Below are 19901 nucleotides of genomic sequence, written 5' to 3'. Positions count from 1 at the left end.
AAAATAGGCTCAAAACTTTGCGTTTGCCCAGATCTTATTCATACTAAAGTTGCATTTTCCCAAATTTTATTCACATTAATAAATATGACATCCTATGTTTCTTGCGCCTTTGTGAATCTAATGACTTTCAGTGAAATTGCATTGTACTGGTAAGTAGGTTAATAACAACCACATATTTTATACAGGAAAGAATGGGAAATAATATGTGAAAAACATTATAGAGTGCCAAGATGGTATAAGATAAATTAAGACTATTTGAGTTGTTTAAATAAAACTAAATATATTTTGCTATATACATGTAGATATATAGGTTCCTCTCTGCCCTCAAGGAAGCTTCTATAGCCTCATTATAGAGATAGGACATGAGCACAAATAACTGATGAAAGGCACTAAGGGAAACACCTGATCTGTGTGAGTCTAGTACATATAAATCACACTCCCAGCCGAGCAGCTGCACAAGCTTATGTTCCTTCCCACTTTGGACCCTTTAGGGTGTTACTGCTATTGTGTCACATGAAGACCAGAACATATGCAAATAGCAATCGTCTTTGCCTTCTCTGCACCTTTTACTAATTCCTCATGTTTTCCCAAAGAGTGAAAGTAAGAGCAGAAGAAACTATATATTTTACATTAATACACTGAAGTCATAAGATAATAATATGCATTTCTGATTGGGTGCCAATACATGAGAACAGCAGTGATTCTTTACTTCTACTCTCCTGTCAGCAATCATACCAAACTGCTCCTTCCGTGACTGATAAATACTGTCATGTTTGCCCAGCCTGGAAATCAAACTCCTGATAGTCATTGCTGATAGAATAGTCACTGCTGAAGCGTCCTTTAGCCTGTCTTGTCCTTCAATTAAACTGTATGATTTTTGGCAAATAAACATGTGTTTTCTACCGTATGGTTTTTCTTTTCAGCCTCTTCTCCATTTCCCTGTTCATATTGGAGTCATTGAAAAATTATATTAATTTGTATTAATTCCACTAGAATTCTCTTTTCCTTTTTCGTTGTGGCCTTGAGGTCTTGCACATAGTTTATTGTTGATACACAGTTGGCTCTTAGGGTGAGCCATCTAATTCCCTCTCTTTAGCTCTGTTGTAGATTTCCCCTCTTTGATAAAGTTCCACAGTAGGGCCCCTTTCTCTCCACACTTAGCAGTTGCCCTTCTCTCTTTCTCCTCCCTACACATGCATATACACCACATCTCCCCATTCTCCAATCTCTCCTTTACTTTGTCACCCAGTGTCTTGCTATAAAACAAATTTGACTGTGTTAAAAACTCTTTTTTAAAATTTCTAAACCAATAAGACAAAATCCAAACAGCGTCTCCTTCATAAAACTTTTCTCATCCATCTGGCCTCATATACCTCCCACCATCTCATCCCTCCCTTGTCTTGATCTACCCACAATATACCTGTTCTCCTCTCATGCTCAGTTTCTCACCACTCCATATAACTCCCTGAGGGTGCCCAGCCCCCTCTTCTGGTTTTCATCTTAGCCATGCTCCAACTCAATGTCCCATCTCCATCGAAGTCTCTCCTGACTTGTGCAGAATCCCCTGCTCTTTCCTCTCTGCTCCCTTCTTCCACAGCTGCTATTGTGTATTATAACCATCTGGTTCTACATCTGCCCCATAGGCCAGACTATGAATTACTTGACAGTAAGGCCATGTCTTGTTCATTTTTTGTTTCCTGAGTACACATCACAGTTTCTGGTACTAAAAACCTTCACTATATGCATAAGTAAATGTCAGGGAAATATGTAAAGGATTTTAGAAAGATTTCTATTTAAATAGAAGAAAACTGAGATTCTTAAAAAGCAAAGCTCCATTTATCCAGAAAAATCATTTATATGGGCCTGTTGATGCACCCACAATGCTGGAGAAAATGAACATTTATATTTTTCTTATGGCTCACAGTGATCATCATAAGAGTAATGGTCAGTTTCACACAGAGCATTGCTAAAATGAACGCCCACTTAAAACAGATATATCAGTTTTAGCAGGAAAACTCGTGAAAAGAAAGATTTTATATATGCTTTTCTAGAAAGTTAGGGATCCAGTTTATTTGAAGACCTCAGTATGTGGTGGTTTTAATTTTTTCTATGCATCCCTAGAAAAGATGACAGTGAGATTTAAATTTCAGATGCTATGCCATCAATGCTGATCATATTACACAAATAAATGTGTAGCTTCACAACCCTATCTTGATATTTGAAAAAAGATGATCAGGATGGTACACATAAAAACTACAGTAGTTTGTTTTAATTTTCTCCCAATTACTTTTTAAAAAAAACAACAACAAAAACTTTCAGGGTATTAAAATCAGTTCATTTCTATATCAGATTTATTCTAAAGTAACAGAAACCTCAAATTAGACACTGTACATCACACACAAGTTCTCCTTGAATCCAGTTGTTTATGCTACACTTACATACAAGTTACACAAGTTGTCTTTGCATCCAGTTTATTGAGAACCTGTCATTTCTATGGCATGCATTAAATATTTAAAACTGTTTATCATATTGTGTATCATCTCTTTTATTGTGTTCAGTGATTGATATAAAAATAATTTATCAAGTCAAAAAACTATGAATCTCTTTATAAAAATCACATATTGTAATTGTCAGTATAGTTAAAAGGAAAAGTAGAAAATACGTGATCTATTACAAATACTGGCAATTAGTTTTTACTTTGGATAGTTCATAAATTTTCAGATGAAGATTTTACACAACATAAACTTGTTTATATAGCTTTACATATTTGTTTTCTAATGCTATTGTGAACTGTTGTTAATTTGTATACTCATTTCTCTTCATTAATTTATGGGAGGATAAGATTGAAAATAGGTAACATTTTAAAATATCATCTGTCATAAACATAAACTTTCAAGTGAATTGTTCACAAGAAATGGTTCATCTTCTCAGATCTTTAAATAAAATTAAATGAAGAATAGAATAGAATTAATTCATAAAATATTGGTTTTAAGAAATTATTTTATTCCATTTATAGTTAATAAGTTATAAGTTAATAGTTTTATTCAACTGATTTTTATAAAGTGGTTTAATATGCTTCATTTTTATTCCTGATAGGAACTGATTCCAGAGTTCTACTACCTACCAGAGATGTTTGTCAACAGTAATGGATATAATCTTGGTGTCAGGGAAGATGAAGTAGTGGTAAATGATGTTGATCTTCCCCCTTGGGCAAAAAAACCTGAAGACTTTGTGCGGATCAACAGGATGGTAAGAGAGATTTTGCTTTTGCTTGAGCAGTCATCAGGAAGTTAACATATTCTGTAGTTTTGTTTTGTCCTGTTCTTTACTATAATATTACCAATTGCCCATTAACATCTATAAATACAAGATTAAAATTTTAAGTGAAAAAGAAAACATTTTACTGTTTTCTTGACAGCATTCCTTATTGTAGAGTGGATTTTCCTTTCATGAGGACTAATAAAGCAATGGTAATTCAGTTATGTTTGCTCCCTTAGGAGAAGGCAATCAGATGAGCATCTGTTGACTAATATAATGTATTCTAAAGTGCTTAAAATAAATGCCTATTTCTTAGTTTTGTCTACTGACTAAATCTGAACACTTTTTTCACTTATAAAAACGCTCAAAACGGAAAAATATTTATTTAGAATATATTTATATGTGGGATATTTATGTTGTGAAACATACCTTATGGTATAAACATTCTGAAATAGAAAACATCTTTTTTTGTTTTGTTTTAGAGACAGTGTTTCACTCTGTTGCCCAGGCTGGAGTGAAGTGATGCAATCATAGCTCACTAAAGCCTCAAACTCCTGGGCCCAAGCAGTCCTCCCACCTCAGCCTCTTGAGTAGCTGGGGTTATAGGCAAATGCCACCATGCCAAGTTAATTTTTTAAAAAGATTTTTTTTGGTAAGATAGGATCTCACTGTGTTGCACATGCTGATCTGGAACTCTGGGGGTCAAGAAATCCTCCTACCTGGGCCTCCCAGAAGAAAACATCATTATTTTAAGCTATATTACAGATACCTGGGTGTTTAAATGAGAAATGTATAAATAGAATGTTCACATATGGGAATTTGATGGGTTTTAATACATTTTACACATATTTAAGGAGATTTTAATCCCAACATGGTTATAGTACATGGCAATAAACCACTTTACAAAACAGCCTCTCTAGTGTACTATTGAATTACATCAATAAAGCCAATGACGCCAAATATATTTTTAACCCTGTTTCATTCACTCCCAAGTTTTTCCAACTGTCTCATAAATATATTTTATTTTACAGCTTATTTATTTGAATCAGAATTCAAATAAGGTCCACACATTACAAGGGAATTCACATATTCCTTAATCCTCGTTTTTTAAAAAGCTTGATTGAAATACAATTCATAGCCTATGCAAATTGTTCATCATTTAAAGTAAAAAAAAAAAGTATATTAGTCCATTCACAAAGTTGTGCAACCATCACCACAATCAATTTAAGAGCATTTTTATCACCTCATAGAGAATCCCATACCTTTTAGCAACTTCCCCGATTTTTCCTGATTTCCCCATTCCCCCCAGCTAGCCCAAGGCAAACACAAATCTACTTTATACCTCCATAGATTTGCCTATTCTAGACATTTCATATAAACAGAATCATAAAATATGGGGTTCTCCTCCCCTCCTCTCGATTTTCTGTCACTTTTCTTTTGGACTTTACTGTCAGTCACACACTTTCTTCTATTTTGGAGCTATGTTTTCTGTCTCTAAGAAATATTTTACTTTTAATGTACTTTATTTTAGAAAGTTGCTGATGTAATCTACCTATGCTTAAAAGCATCATCTAGATAATCTGCAATGTGGTCTCCCCCGCTTTTTTTAAGAAAATTTCATGTTTTGCATAAGTCTTATTCCAATCCCTCTCACTTCTCAATCTGTTAAATTGGCACTTTCAGATATATGCTGTTATTTCATACTATTCCCTTGAACAATAGCTTATTTCTTCAATTTATATTTTTAATGTGAATGACTTATATTTCGGTAATATATACTTCTGAAAATTTCTGTTTCTTTTTAGAATTGGTATTTCATCACATTATTCTTACATACTTGAATGTTATCTATAAATATCAGTGTAAGGATACCAGCTCTACACATGCAACCCTAAAAGCTCACTGTATATCAATGTCTCTCAGTCACATCATTCCATTGTAGCTCCAGAGCTCAGAACCCTGCCTGGCACATACTAGTTGTTCAGTAAATATTTCTGAGTGAATGAATGAATGAATGAATTATAGAGGTGTAGTAATCTCATTGCTGTTATCATATAGTTTATTAAGTCCAAACTAGTCAAACTGAATGAATCCTTCACTCAGGCCAGCAAAGTAGCCAATAGTTGTTGGACCAATGCTTTTGTTGATCATGCTGTTGAACAGAATTATCATATGGGTGCTGATAATAAGTGCCTCTTACCTGTCAGGCATTAAGCAAGGCACTTGATTTTTTTTAACATTTATTTTACAGATAAGAAACATGAAGGCCAGACATGTTTCATAATTTATCCATGGCAGAGCCCAGATTCAAGTACAGGAAAGTTTTGACTCCTAAGTCATACTCTTTCCAGTATGCCAGCTACCTCTGATATTATCTCTTCTTTGTGAAATTCTTTGAGTTTATTGGATCTCTACTTTTAGGTTTATAATTATCACTCGAGACCTTATTTATTTCCTTTAACATCATGGATATGGTTAATGCAGATCATTCACAGATAAAGACTGCAAGTATACTAAGCTTAAATATGCATTAAAGAAAAATAGAGTAGTTATCTTTATTATCCACTGGACATTTCACATTTATTAATTTGCTAATGTTTACTGATAATGTACCAGGAAATGTATATGACATTTTTTAGACTTCCAAACATGCAGTAGCGCAGACTGGATGAGCAGGAGGCCACTGTTGTTTCCCAGTCCCAGGACTAGGGCACATTTCCTGCTAGGAGAGTACTAATTTCAGTGGTACCCGTTCCATTCAATGTAGAGATAACTTTAGGACAGGGATTTGCCTTAATAAAAGACTAAAAGTTTGAGAAGAAAGTTTTAGGATGAGGGAAGATTTACTATGATACAGGGAAAGGACATATGTTTTTAAAAATTGGGGAAATGGGCTCTCATGTGTACGATCTAAACCATCTTGTCTTAAGTTTCTAGTAGAGGCCTAAATTAACAAAATTGTGTTGTGAAAAGCATAGGGCATTTGGCGTTAGCATTTTTGAAAGCAGTTATCTAAGATCAGTTTCTCATTATAGTTATTTAAGCAGAGACTTTTTTGTATTGAAAAGAAGCCATTGGAGAGATAGCTCATTGGAGAGATAGTATGAATGTCTCCTTTCAGTTTTTGCAACAACTCCCTTATCTTGCATTAACAATAGCAAATTTCAGTGAGAACAGGAGTTACTAAGTATTTTAACTAGTACTCAATTATAATACATGTAAATACTTCTCCACATAGAGAAAGCCTGGGCAGAATGCTGTTTGGAAATAGAAACACAGCTAGTCAGTGGTCTTGGTGAGAAGCTGCCTGCTCTGTAAATGAGCCAATGTCATAACAAAGATAGGTGGAAGTAAAGGTCCTCAGTGATATCTCTTCTTAGGAGTACGTCTGCACTGATGCTTCCAAATGCAGACGTAGGAAACAGTGGACTAAGTGATTGGTCAAATGCCTCCAGATTTGTCCACTGAAAAATAATTTGTTCGCTATGGAAATTGGTCCCCACAGTTTTTCCTCCTTTTTATTGTCCTCTCTGCTCATAGCTCACACTGTCTTCTTAGCTGTTCTGCTGTGTTCTTTGCTTTACCTGATTAATAGACATGGCAAAACAGGCTTTAAAGATAAATTGGTGAAACCTTGTCCCTACAAAAAATACAGAAATTAGCCAGGTGTGGTGGCATGGTGTCTGTGATTCCAGGTACTTGGGAGGCTGAGGTGGGAGGATCATTTGAGCCTAGGAGGTCAAAGCTGCAATGAACTGAGATCGCGCCAATGCACTCCAGCTGAGATCGTGCCACTGCACTCCACTAGAGAAAGACCCTCTCTCAAAAAAATAAAATAAAGATAAATTGGCATTCAACAAATGGTGCTGGAAAAATTGGTGCTAGAAGAGTTGGATATCTATATCCGAAAAAGGAGGGGAAGGTTTCAGTCCTTACATCACATCATATAAAAAAATTAACTCAAAATAGATCATGGACCTAAGTTTGAAACCTAAAACTATAAAACATCTAAAAGAAACATATAGGAGGAAATATTTCTGACCTTATGTTAGCAAAGATGTTTTAGATATGACAACAAAAGCACAACCCATAAAAGAAAACATTGATACACTGGACTTTATTAAAACTTAGCTTGTTTGAACACTACTGTAAGAAAATTAAAAGAAAGCCACAGGCTGAGAAAAAATATTTCAAAACACATCTAATAAAGGACTAGGATCTGAAATATATAAAGAGCACTCAAAAATAATAAAAGTAAAACAATATTTAGAGAATTAATTTTTTTAAAGGGGGCAAAAGAATCTTCAGCAAAGAAGATATATAGATGGCAAATAAACACATGAAAAAGATGCCTCATATCAAAAATTGATCCACAAATTAAAATTAATCAAATTGAAACCACAGTAAGCTACCATTACACATTAGAATGGCTTTAAAAATTAAAAGGGGGGAAAAAAACAAAAACAAAAAACCTCTGACGTTCCAAGCCCTGGTAGAGATGCACAATAGCTGAAATTCACATATCCTGCTGGTAGAAAACAGTTTGGTAGTTTCTTATAAACACACCATAGAACCCAGCAACCCTGCTCCTTGGTTTTAGCCCCCCAAAAATGAAAGCTTATATTCATACAAGTACATTAATATTTATAATGGCTTTATTTGCTTTCATCAAAAACTGGAAACTACCCAAATATTTCTCACCTGGTAAATGGATAAACAAACTAAAATAAACTACAGTAACTCCACATTATGAAGTACTAGTTAGCCATTAAAAAGAACCGAGCACTGATACATGTAACAAAATCACTTTCTTGCTGTCACTTAGATGATGCCGAAACATTTTTAACAGCTTTATTAAAATATAAGTTATATATCATAAAATTCACTTGTTTTCAGTGTACAATTTAATGATTTTTAGTAAATTTTAACAGTTATATGACCATTACCACAGTCTAATCTTAGAATATTTTCACCACCCCAGAAAGATCCCCTGCCCACCTCCAGCCCAAGGCAACTGCTAATCAACTTTTTATCTCCAAAGGTTTGCCTTTTCTGTGTATTTCATATAAAAGGAATTATACAATATGTGGTCTTTGAGTTTGACTTCTTTGAGTAGTTTTTGAGATTCACCCATGTTGTAGCATGTAATGGTACTTTGCTCAACTTTTTACATAATGGTACCACATTGTGTGGAATATCACATTTTGTTCACCCATTCATCAGTTGATGAACATTTGATTTGTTTCTACTTTTTGGCAATTTTGAGTAATGCTGCTATGAACAGTCATATACAAGTTTCTATGTGAACATACATTTTTATTTATTTGGGGTATAGACCTAGGAGTAGAATTGCTGGGTCGTATGGTAAATTTATGTTTAACTTTTTAAGAAACTGCCCAGCTGTTTCTCAAAATGACCTTGCATTCCCCAGCAATGTATGACATTTCCAGTTCCTCCATATCCTCACTCCCACTTATTACCTGTTTTTTTTTTTTTTAATTACAGCCATTCTAGTGAATGTAAGGTAATATCTCATTACAATTTTTTTTTTTTTTTTTTTTTTTTTTTGAGACGGAGTCTCACTCTGTCGCCCAGGCTGGAGTGCAGTGGCGCAATCTGGGCTCACTACAAGCTCCGCCTCCTAGGTTCACGCCATTCTCCTGCCACAGCCTCCTGAGTAGCTGGGACTACAGGCACTCACCACCACGCCCAGCTAATTTTTTGTATTTTTGGTAGAGATGGGGTTTCACCTTGTTAGCCAGAGTGGTCTCGATCTCCTGACCTCGTAATCTGCCCGCCTTGGCCTGGGATTACAGGCGTGAGCCACTGCGCCCAACCTACAATTTTAATATATATTCCCTAGTGACTAATGATATTGAGCATCTCTTCATGTATTTATTGAATGCTAAAACATTTTTAGATTTATTTTAATGAAACAGTGATTCATTATAGACACAGAATTTGTGTTCTTCATAGTCAAAGAAGTTTGTATGCCCCCAGAATTAATAATTTTATTACTGATGTGCCTAAATGAAATAGAAAAGTCTTGCTTTTAAAGACAAATCCCCTAGACAGTATTATATCCCAAATTTTTTGAATGTAGGAAAAGCTAATAATTATTAATGATGAGAAACCATTAAATAATTAGTGTTGGTATAAGCTAAACAAGACCTACCTATATCTACAGAAAATGCTACATTCAATTAGTGTGTTGGGTGGTAATGCAATCCAACTAAATAAACTTTCCAGATAAATGAAGTTTCTATATTTTCCTAAGCGAGAACTTTTTTGAAGCATTATGGTTATCTTTTAAGATTTATTTTATTTTTAATTGACAATTAATAATTGTTTATATTTATGGGGTATACTATGATGTTTTGATATATGTATACAAGTCAGAATAGTTAGCATATCCATCACCTCAAATATTTATCATTGTTTTGTGGTAAAAACATTTAAAATATATTTAAAATATATATATTTATATATATATATAAATAATTACAGTCACTTTGCTGTGCAATAGAACACCAGAGTTTATTCCTCCTAACTGTAACTGTACCCATTGACCAACATTTCCCCTTTTCCTATCCATATCTCCTATCAGCCTCTGGTAACTACCATTCAACTCTCTGCTTCTATGAGTTTGACTTTTTTTAGATTCCATACATAAGTGAGATCATATATTATTTGTGTCTCTGTGCCTGGCCTATTTTATGTAACATAATGTCCTCCAGGTTCATTCATGTTGCCACAAATGACAGAATTTCCTGTTATTTTTTAAAGCTGAATATTATTTCATTGTTTATATATACCATATTTTTAAAATCCATTCGTTCATTGGTAGACACTTAGGTTGCTTCCATATCCTGGCTATTATGAATAATGCCGCGGGGAACATGGGAATGCAAATATTCTTTTAGCATATTGATTTCAGTTCCTTTGGGTAAATACCTAGTGTGATGGCTGGATTATATGGTAATTCTGTTTTTAGTTGTTTTTGTTTGTTTGCTTATTTGTTTTGAGACAGGATCTCATCTTGCCCAGACTGAAGTGTAGTGGCGCAATCAGTGACCACCGCAGCCTTGAGCTCCTGGGCTCAAGTGATCTTCCCACCTCAGCCCCCCAAGTAGCTGGGACCACAGGTGCATGCCACCACACCCAGCTAATTTTTAAATTTGTTATAGAGATGGAAGAGCCTTGAACTCTTGGGCTCAAGTAATCCTCCCACCTCAGCCTCCCAAAATGCTGGGATTACAGGCATGAGCCACCAAACCAGGCCTATTTTTAGTTTTTTGAAGAATCTCCAAATTGTTTTCCAAAATGGCTTTACTAATTTATGCCACTACTAACAGTGTAGTTGTTCCCCTTTTCTCCACATCTTTGCCAACACTTATCTTTCATCTCTTTTATAATAGCCAATCTAACAGGTATAAGGTGATATCTACTGTGGCTTTAACTTGCATTTTTCTGATGATTAGAGATGTTGAGCATTTTTTCATATGGCCGTTGGCCATTTGTATGTATTCTTTTGAGAAATGTTTATTTAAATCCTTTGTCCATTTTTAATAGGATTATTTGTTTCCTTGTTGAGTAGTTTCGGTTCCTTGTATTATGGTTCTCTTTCTAAAATTTATTACTACTTTGTTCCCTGCCCTTTTATACAAAGGATGATACTTAATTTTTTACTTAAAAAAGTCAAGTGTATCATCCTGAGTGCCCATTGTCATTCCATGAAGTGATATAATTCCATATCTATTATTTTCTACTTTCTTCTCCAGGTTCTCAGCTATCAGCACAGTTCCTTTAATAGCCCTCAGCCATACCGATGAAAATTGGTAGTTTACAATCTCTTCTAGACTACAAAACCAGATAATTCATTGTATCAAGCCCTTATTATAAGGCTTAAGAATCAGTCAAGTGCTCAGTGAGGCCCTAGAGGAAATGTGAATTTTGTAGCTCTGATAGGGAGTGACTTTAGCCTCTACCTCAAGTTTCACTGGCCACTGCTGATTTGGAAGTTGTATATCAAAAGATGAAGTGACAAAACCGTCCTTAGTAAATTAATGTTACTACAGGCAGCACCAGGTTAACACTTCTTCTTACATGCAAACAGCTATCTGGCTGGCCTAAGGCACTCTTCTCCCCTAGTGTAGCTGCTTGCATTTCTTTCTCCTCTTTCCTCATTCCAAGACTTAACTGCTGACAACTGCTGCAAATCAGAATGGATACCCTAATCTTAGCCACCTTACCCCATACCCTAGTGATAGTCCTGAGTCATCCTGATATGAAGCTTGACCAGGATATCATAATGGCAATGATAGTGCTTATAGCATATGCCATTTGAGTGTGTATTCTGTGCCAGATACTGTGCTAGAACTTCAGGTGCATCATTGTTTTAATCCTTAAAAAGTCACTTTCAGAGGCCAAGGCAGATTGATTGCTTGAGACCAGGAGTTCAAGGTCCAGCCTGGGCAACATGGTGAAACCCTATCTCTACTAAAAATAAAAAAATAAAAAAAAATTAACCAGGCATGGTGGTACATAGTCCCAGTTACTCAGGAGGCTGAGTGAGAGAATCGCTTGAGCCCAGGTGGAGAGTGAGCCAACATCACACCCCAGCCTAGGTGACAGAATAAGACCCTGTCTCAAAAAAAAAAAAAAAAAAAAATATTACCTGAGGAGGTGTTAACCTGAAACCCATTGAGGTAAAAATAATTTTTTTTTTTTTGAGATGCAGTCTCACTCTGTTGCCCCGGCTGGAGTGCAGTGGCACAATCTTAGCTCACTGCAACCTCCGCCTCCTGGGTTCAAGTGATTCTCCTGCCTCAGCCTTCTGAGTAGCTGGGATTATAGGCATGCACCATCACACCCGGCTAATTTTTTGTATTTTTAGTAGAGACAGGGTCTCACCATGTTGGCCAGCCTGGTCTCGAACTCATGACCTCAGGTGATCTGCCTGCCTCAGCCTCCCAAAGTGCTGGGATTACAGGCCTGAGCCACCACGCTCGGCCCCATTGAGGTAAATTTACATGCCAAATACCACCACCTTATCAAGGTGTCAGTATTCTTATTCACAGTCTCCAGGATAAGTAAGTGGTGGTGGCAAGAGGAGCTGTGGAGGAGAGGAGAAAGGAGAAGAGAAGGAAATCAGAAGCCAGTTCCATAGGGTGAGCAGAAGACGGGAAGAGATGAGAATTGATCCAAGACCAGTAGCATGGTCCAGCCCCAGCAGCTTTTAGGACCTGACTGTCTGTGGTCCCTGTTTCTATATCTTGTACCCTCCACCCTCACCCGTAAGGCCTCCTTTCACTGACAGGAGACCCTCAACTTACAGCTGAGGAAGTACCAGCTCCCTCTGCCCATCTGGTATGAGAGGAAAGGTGTCCTTCTTCAATTCTACAAATGGAAGAAATGATACTCATTTACATTCTAAGCTTTGTAGTAATGGGATTTTAGAGCTAGAATACACCTTTATTTGAATGAGGAGACTGAGGCCTAGGAAGGCAAAGTGGTTCATGGAAAGTCTGAACCCAAGTGCTTTTCTAACTAACCATGCTTGGTGTCGCAAGTTGGAACTCTGAATGTAGTGTCCCCTAGTTCCATCTTGAAGTCTGTAAAATTCCACCTGTATTTTGAATTAAATTTAATTTAAAGATTGACTTGCGAACAAAACCATAGTAGAATAATACTGTTTCTACTGCAATATATATTCCAGTCACCAAATTATAAAGAAACTTGGGAATATCCTGTTTGTTATTTGCAAACTGTCTGTATCTGTGCTTGGATGGCCTCCAAACACCTAATTGTGACCCAGACTTAAAATTCAGTTTTCATCAGTGACACTCTGGTCTATCTCAGTATACATGTGATCAATACACAGGTTTTCTTTTAAAAAGTCTCTTTAAAAAAACCTGATTCTCACCAGATGGTTTCATGTCATTTGGGTTTTAGAGAATTAACAGATTATTCATTGAAAGGAATAGCCTGAAAAAATAGTATAATACTATAAAGACAATTTAAACTCTGAAGTAGGTTTTCTCTCTTACTGTAAGAGAGAATAAAACACATGAATACAAATTCTGAGTAAAAATTTTTAAAATTTATAATTGCTCAGAGTACTTATATTGCACATAAATTAAATATAACACATAATTTACTCCCGATACTAACATGACCAGTTTAAGAACTGACTTCTGTTTATATATACTTCTTACCTGTTATAACTTGTCTTTTTAACATCTAAAGTGCTGATAAGCAGACTTTGATCAAAGTGTGCTTCTTTAAAATAAGCCTCACTGTGTAGCATCCCTGTAAATACATATTAATCCAGCCAGCTGTGTGCAATGCACTAGGAACTGTAAGGATTCATATGTAATTCAGTGAAGCCACTGTTCCTCAAATATTTACTCTCGCAGATTCAAAAGAATTGTTTTGCAACTGACTAATATATGAAAGATACATATTGTGCATCTCTGGAAATATAAAACATTCTCAGAAATGAATAGTCCATTTTAATTGTAAGTAGTAAGTTCAACTTGTGTTCATGAAGGAATGAAAGAAGCAAGGCACTGCAGTTTCCCTATATTCTAAACCAAATTCCTGTTATTTCATCATAGGAATTAATGAATCTGGTAAGACTTGTGAACTGAACCTTTATTCCATGGAGCAAAAGGCTTTATACAAAATTCTGCATATTCAGGATAATTAAACTGCCCCAGTCTTTGTTCTCTGCATCACCTGGAAGCAGTGCTGGGTGAAATGGATCGCGTGTAGGAGTGCCTTACTTGAAAAGTGCTTCTTGTTTCTGTGTTGTGCTTCTGGGTTTTCCTTGAAGGAAGTCTACAGAATGGAAAGGGAAAGCTACCTTGTGTATCAACAGAAAGCTATATCCGTAACACCTATAGCAGCCATTCTTAGTTGCTTCAGAATTAGAGCTAAAGGACAAGCCCACACTGCTGCCTCTGAGAACTGTCTTAAGCATCAATGCTATGCAAAGACATCTTGTGAAATGTGGCTGCGCGACTCTGCAGCTGCTCCTCTCTCAGTGTCTCCTGTGCTGCTTCAACTTGAAGTTTTCCTTCATAGCACCTTTTTCATAGTTTCTGTTGCTCCAACTCCTGGTCAGTTTTCTCATCCTACTACCAGGAAATGATCATACTGATCTCTTGCAGAAATAATGTCAGATATCTGTGTTAAAACTAAAAAGTTTAACCAGTTATCTACACATGTTCACACTTGCTGAAGGAATGTTTATTTGGTGAGTATTTATGTAATATACAAAGTCTAGGCACTAATATAAAATATCAAGTATTTCAATTTTCCATAAATTTCTTGAATATAGGCTTTATTTTTTATGTTGTTTTGTAACTTTAAAAGTTTCTAACTTTATATTGGCTGGGTAATTCATACAGGATTTAGTTCTTATGAAATAGGTTTAGAGAAAATGTGCTCTAGTATATTTATAATTTTGACTAGGGTTATCTTCATTTATTTGAAAGAGTTATTTGTAATGAGCCTAAAGTATAAAATGAAAATGTCATATATTCCAAAGAAATGACATTCACAGTGGTAAAAATCCTCCATTTCTTTGTATGGATTAGTATTCTGTATCTATGAGTATTCCCTCCTTCTTCTTTCAAACTGTCATTAAGAAATTCAAGGCAAAGATGACAAAATATTATAAAAAGTGATATCATTGATGATTAAATGCCCAGCTTTATTACTGCATGCCAGCAATTGAACAGCAGGTATTTGATGCATTTGTAGCAGACTTTACATGTCTACAACCTAATTTCATTTTTTAAAAAAATGAAGCAGTACTTTGTTGTTTAAGTTATGGACAATAACATGTATGTAATTGGTTAGAATTGTTTGTTTTGTAAATACAGTGCCAAGAATTGTGTTTCACTGAAGAGCTGTGAAATACAAAATTTGCTCTCGCTGGAATATCTGGAAAAGTGATACAGACACATTTAGTAGACATTTCAATGCATTCTAAGGTCATTAAGTTTATACATCAAGAATTGGTTTAATTTATCCACATGAAGCTAGGCTTATTAGACTGACTTACTCATGAAACATTAATAAAGCATTGTGTTTAGTTCTAACCTGATTATAATCTGACCTTCTGACAAAGGACAGAAATAGAAAGTATCTCTGATAACATTACCCTAATGCTGGGTTCATCCATCATAATCTACCCTTTTAAAAATTTGTTTTAGAAAAAGGCCCTTTCACGGATGTGCATTGATAATCTCATCTAGCCCTCAGCCCAGCAGATTCCTGGTGCTGCTGAGCCAAGTACAGGCTGTCTGCAGTCAGCAGAGCATGCACAGCCACTGAGGCAGGGGAAGCCAAGCTCCAGTATGGCTCTGCTCATATTGTATTATAACCTTTACAGAATGTCCGTATTTCAAAGAAAATGTTTCCTTTTTAAGCTGGGTTTTTTTTTAAGTAGATTATACCCCAAATGCAAATGTAAAAATTTGCATTTGGGGTATAATCTACTTTTAAAAACCCCAGCTTAAAAAAGAATTTCAAGCAAATAACATAAGAATTTTTGGAAGTCTTAATGTAGGAATTCAAAATATCAAGACAGACATCTTGTGTTTGAGTGCCATCTCTGGAACACCTGTTAGCCATGTGTTGTGCTGAACCCCTATTAACTTCAACAGGGATGGCACCAGGTTCTAGAGGCCAAAGAAGATACCCAGGGCCAGCGAGCATGACATAGAGTTTTACTGGGGACTTACCTATTGGGGAAAGTCCAGTGGTAGCAGGCTGGACAGGGGACCCATATGGCTCAGTGGCAGCAGACTGGACAGCAGAACTGCAACCACTTGCAAAAAACCTGCTGTTTATATCACATTTTTACTTAACACTCCCCCACCCAACCACAACAACCTCTGTCTGGCAAGCTTCATTTAACCCAAAACAAAGGGCCTTGATTCCCATTATGGCCTGAGTTCCAAGAGATGGGCCAGAGGGGGGCTCAGATATTCTTCACAGATAAGGAATGGATCTCCAGGTTGGCCACCCCAATTCCCTAGCTTGAGACTCTCAACTGCATTCAGGTGTGTCTGCCATACAGGGTCATTCTCAAGGTTTGTTCAAGTCATCACTGTCAGGTGCAGCTTACCACACACCATGACACTTGGAAGTAAGACACCCTATCTCTTGGAACTGCAGTGTCCTCCTTATTTCTCAAATTGAGGACTTGTTCGTTCCTTAAGTCTTTACTGAGAGCTAGTTATGAGCAAGGCATTATGGAAAATACAAAGAATGGCCATGGATCCTACTCTAAGTGAAGCTAGAGTAGAGAAATTCCTTCGTTCATTCCTTAGTTATGAAGGGGCTGTCATGCGCTTCATCCTGCTCTGGGCTCTGGGAACACAAGGATGAGCAACTCAGTGAGTGGCCTCAGAAGGTGCACTCTAGTTAGGACACAGACAAATAAACAAACAGTCCCAGTAAACACTGATAGTGTTTATTCAACAGATACCTGTTGAGTGTTCCAAGTGATGTTTTATGTGTTTGCAAGGATCCCTGCCGTCCCGGAGCTCACTTTTGACCAAAGGGAGACAGGCGATAGACAATTTTTTAAAAGTGAAATATCTAGTACCTTAGAAGGTGATCGGTGGTAGAAAATAACACTGCAAGAAAAGGGGACCATGAGTACCTGCAAGGGAGAGAGGTCAGGACAGCCTCCCTATGGAGGGAGATTAGAGGTAGGCCTGGAGGAGCAGAGGGAGGGAGCCAAGTGACTCTCTTGGGGAAAGAGCACTGTGGGCAAAGGGAACATTAGAGCAAAGGCCTTGTGGCAGGGATGTGCTTGGCAAGGAGGCCAGTGGGCCAGGAAAGGGTAGGCAAGTGGGCACACAGTAGGAAAAGAGGACTGAGTAATAGTGGGGGAGCATCACGCAGGGTCTTGAAGGCCATCTTAAGTACTTTGCCTTTTTACCCTGAGTAAAATGTAAAGTCCTTGCAATCTTTTGAGTAGAAGAGTGACTGATCTTCCTTAAATTTTGAAAGAATCACTCTGGCTGCAGTGTTGGGAATGAATGCTTCTGCAAGGGTAGAATCAGGGAGATCTGCTAGAAGATAATGTAAGAGATGATGGTGGCTTGGACCGGGGTAGCAGTAAAAGTAGTAAGAAATTATTGATTCTGGGTGTATTTTAAAATTTGAGCCTATAGTCTCCCTGGGACTTCCTACCAGTGGCCATTTTCCCTCAGGTATCTCGAGTCTTACAGAGGCAGGTGAAGGGCTGGGGATGAGCATGCGGAGTAGTGATGGCTACAGCAGCAGAGATAGATAAATCCATCTTAGCAGAACATTTTAGAGAGTTCTGCTAAAATGAAAGCATGGGTGTTTAGTTCCTGTTGTCAACTTGGCCCTTTAGCAGAAATTCTAAGCAGCAGAAAAAGCCAGAGTCAACATGTTTATCCTCCACTAGACCGTAATCTTTTTCAGGACGTTGAATGCTTATTCATCTATGTGTCCTCCAAGGCTAATGTCTGACATATGGTAGGTGGTCAGTAATTTGGGGCAGAAGAGAGATTAGACTATATTCACCTTCTTTATTTGCATTTCAGTGGGATCTGCTCCCAAACATGAGAGGTTTTGTCTTGTTTATCACAGTATCCCAGGGCCTAGAACACTGCCTGGCACATAACAGGTGCTCCATGTTGAATGAATGAATGTTCCCTCTGTTTGAAATGCCCTTCTCCCAGATGTCTTTACAGTTCATTTCTTCACTGGGGTCCTTAATTGTCACAAACTCAGAGAAGCCTTCCCTGGCCTCCTCCCCTAAACTAGCAATCCTCCCCCTACTACACATACACCCTACTCCCCATCCTGCTTTTCTGTTTCCTTTGCACTTGTCACCTGCTGACACACCCTGTATCTTACTAATTATCTTAGTTTTTGTTGGTCTCCTCCCACTACAATGTAAACTCTCTTGCAGGGACTTTGGGTTTTTTTGTTCACTGCTATAATCTTACAGTCTGGTCTGTCACAAAGCAGATGGCCAATCAATACTTGCTGAGTGAATGAATGAGCTTCTTCCCCAGCCCCACCCTCATTACTGACATTTCTTTTATTCCTTCCTCTTGTGACTATCACATCTTTTCCACTGCTTTAATTAATAAACCTATAAATATTTATTAAACAATAATTATCCAATGATAGGTTAAGAGTTAAGGGAAATGCAAGATAAGAATTAGATAAAGTCCCTATCTTCAAAAGGCTTACATTCTAATTGAGGGTATAGTATTGACTTTGGAAACAATGAAGTGCTCATTGGCAATCATCCCATTCATTTGCATACTACCTCACAGTTTGTTGTAAAATGATTTCACAAGTAAATTTGCATGTGTTATCTTACTCTATTAAGTAACAAGAGGATACTGATGAAAAGTGTTGGGTAGAAATTCATAGAAAAAAAACAAGTGAGAGCTGAGAACACAGGAAGCAAACACTGAACTTGAGTAAGAAGGATGGGTAGGTCTTCAAAAAGCAGGAAGACAATGCTTTCAAGCTAGAGAGAAAGAAAGCAAAAGCTCTGAGGTCATACCAGCTGCTGTGTGCCCAAGGGCTGTGAAGTGTCTGTGCTAGAGAGGCTAAGGATTTATATCAGGAAGTCCTGAGAAACAGTGGGGAAAGGTGGGATGGAGGTTTGAAAGGCCTGAGTCAGATAGGTTATGCTGGGAGGAGCAGTGGCAGCTTTGAAATAGAGAATGGCAATGTGGACATGATGGCTTGACAAGTCTGTCCCACAAGCAGGACACCAGACAGACTGGATTACAGAAGAAGTTTGAAGTATGTTGTAGTAACCCATGTGGAGAGCTGTGAGGGCTAGAAATAATCTTCTGTCTTATACATCCAGAAACAGTCAAGTACTAGAATAATTTAAGCCCCTTAAAATAAACATCAAAGACAACTATATTGTCTCTACTTAAAACAGTTGAATTATTGAAGTTGTAATAGCTACAACTTCAGTCAAATTATGAAAAGAAGATGGCAAAGACACTACAGAAATGACAATATGGCTTTCTGATTATCTACTTGAATATATGCAACTCTATTTCGAGAATTTTTTAATCCCAAAAGCAGATTTTTGAGGTAATGAGAAAAAGGGATGGGAAATAAATATTTTTGCTCTGGTCTAGAAGAAGACATGGGTATTTAATATTCTTAAATTTTAAAATTCAGGAGAAATACTGTCTCCTCACAGTTAAATTCGGTGTCTACTTTCTTTTCATAAATTTCAGAGAAGCTTTACCTCAAACCTGCTAGAGAAAGAATTCTGTACCATCCAATACTCATGGGACAAAATAGAAATTAGAATGAGGGAAATATTATCCATCTAAGAGATATCCTCTCTAGTTTAAATATCACTCTTTATTTCCTTCTTTCCAGATCCCTAGGGTAGAGCTATGGATTGGGAATTGGTTTATCTAGGCTTAACGCAATTGCTTCTGCCTTTAGATATGCAAGTAGAGGGTAAAGAAAGCTATTAAGACCATTATGACACTAATAGCTTAGTAATCAAGTATTTCTTTACATTTTTCCAATGTAAGTATTGTACTAAAAATCCCGTTTCAAAGTGCCAAATAGGTTTGTGTATAAAAATGGTTCTG

The 19901-nt window shown here is 36.8% G+C and overlaps 1 protein-coding gene across 7 annotated transcripts in view; it reads left to right on the top strand.

Moving 5' to 3' along the window:
* Window positions 1–19901, top strand: part of NBEA (neurobeachin) — a 736578-nt gene that overhangs the window by 666993 nt on the left and 49684 nt on the right. For all 7 annotated transcript variants that reach the window (XM_058437671.1, XM_058437670.1, XM_032150485.2 and 4 more), the window contains one exon: window positions 3097–3249. In XM_058437671.1, coding sequence (XP_058293654.1) covers window positions 3097–3249 — 153 coding nt within the window. The remainder of the gene's footprint in view (window positions 1–3096; window positions 3250–19901) is intronic.

The sequence above is a fragment of the Hylobates moloch genome, unplaced genomic scaffold (assembly GCF_009828535.3).
Source record: "Hylobates moloch isolate HMO894 unplaced genomic scaffold, HMol_V3 SCAFFOLD_4, whole genome shotgun sequence".
In the NCBI taxonomy this organism is placed as follows: domain Eukaryota; kingdom Metazoa; phylum Chordata; class Mammalia; order Primates; family Hylobatidae; genus Hylobates; species Hylobates moloch.
This window is presented reverse-complemented; position numbering and strand designations above follow the sequence as displayed.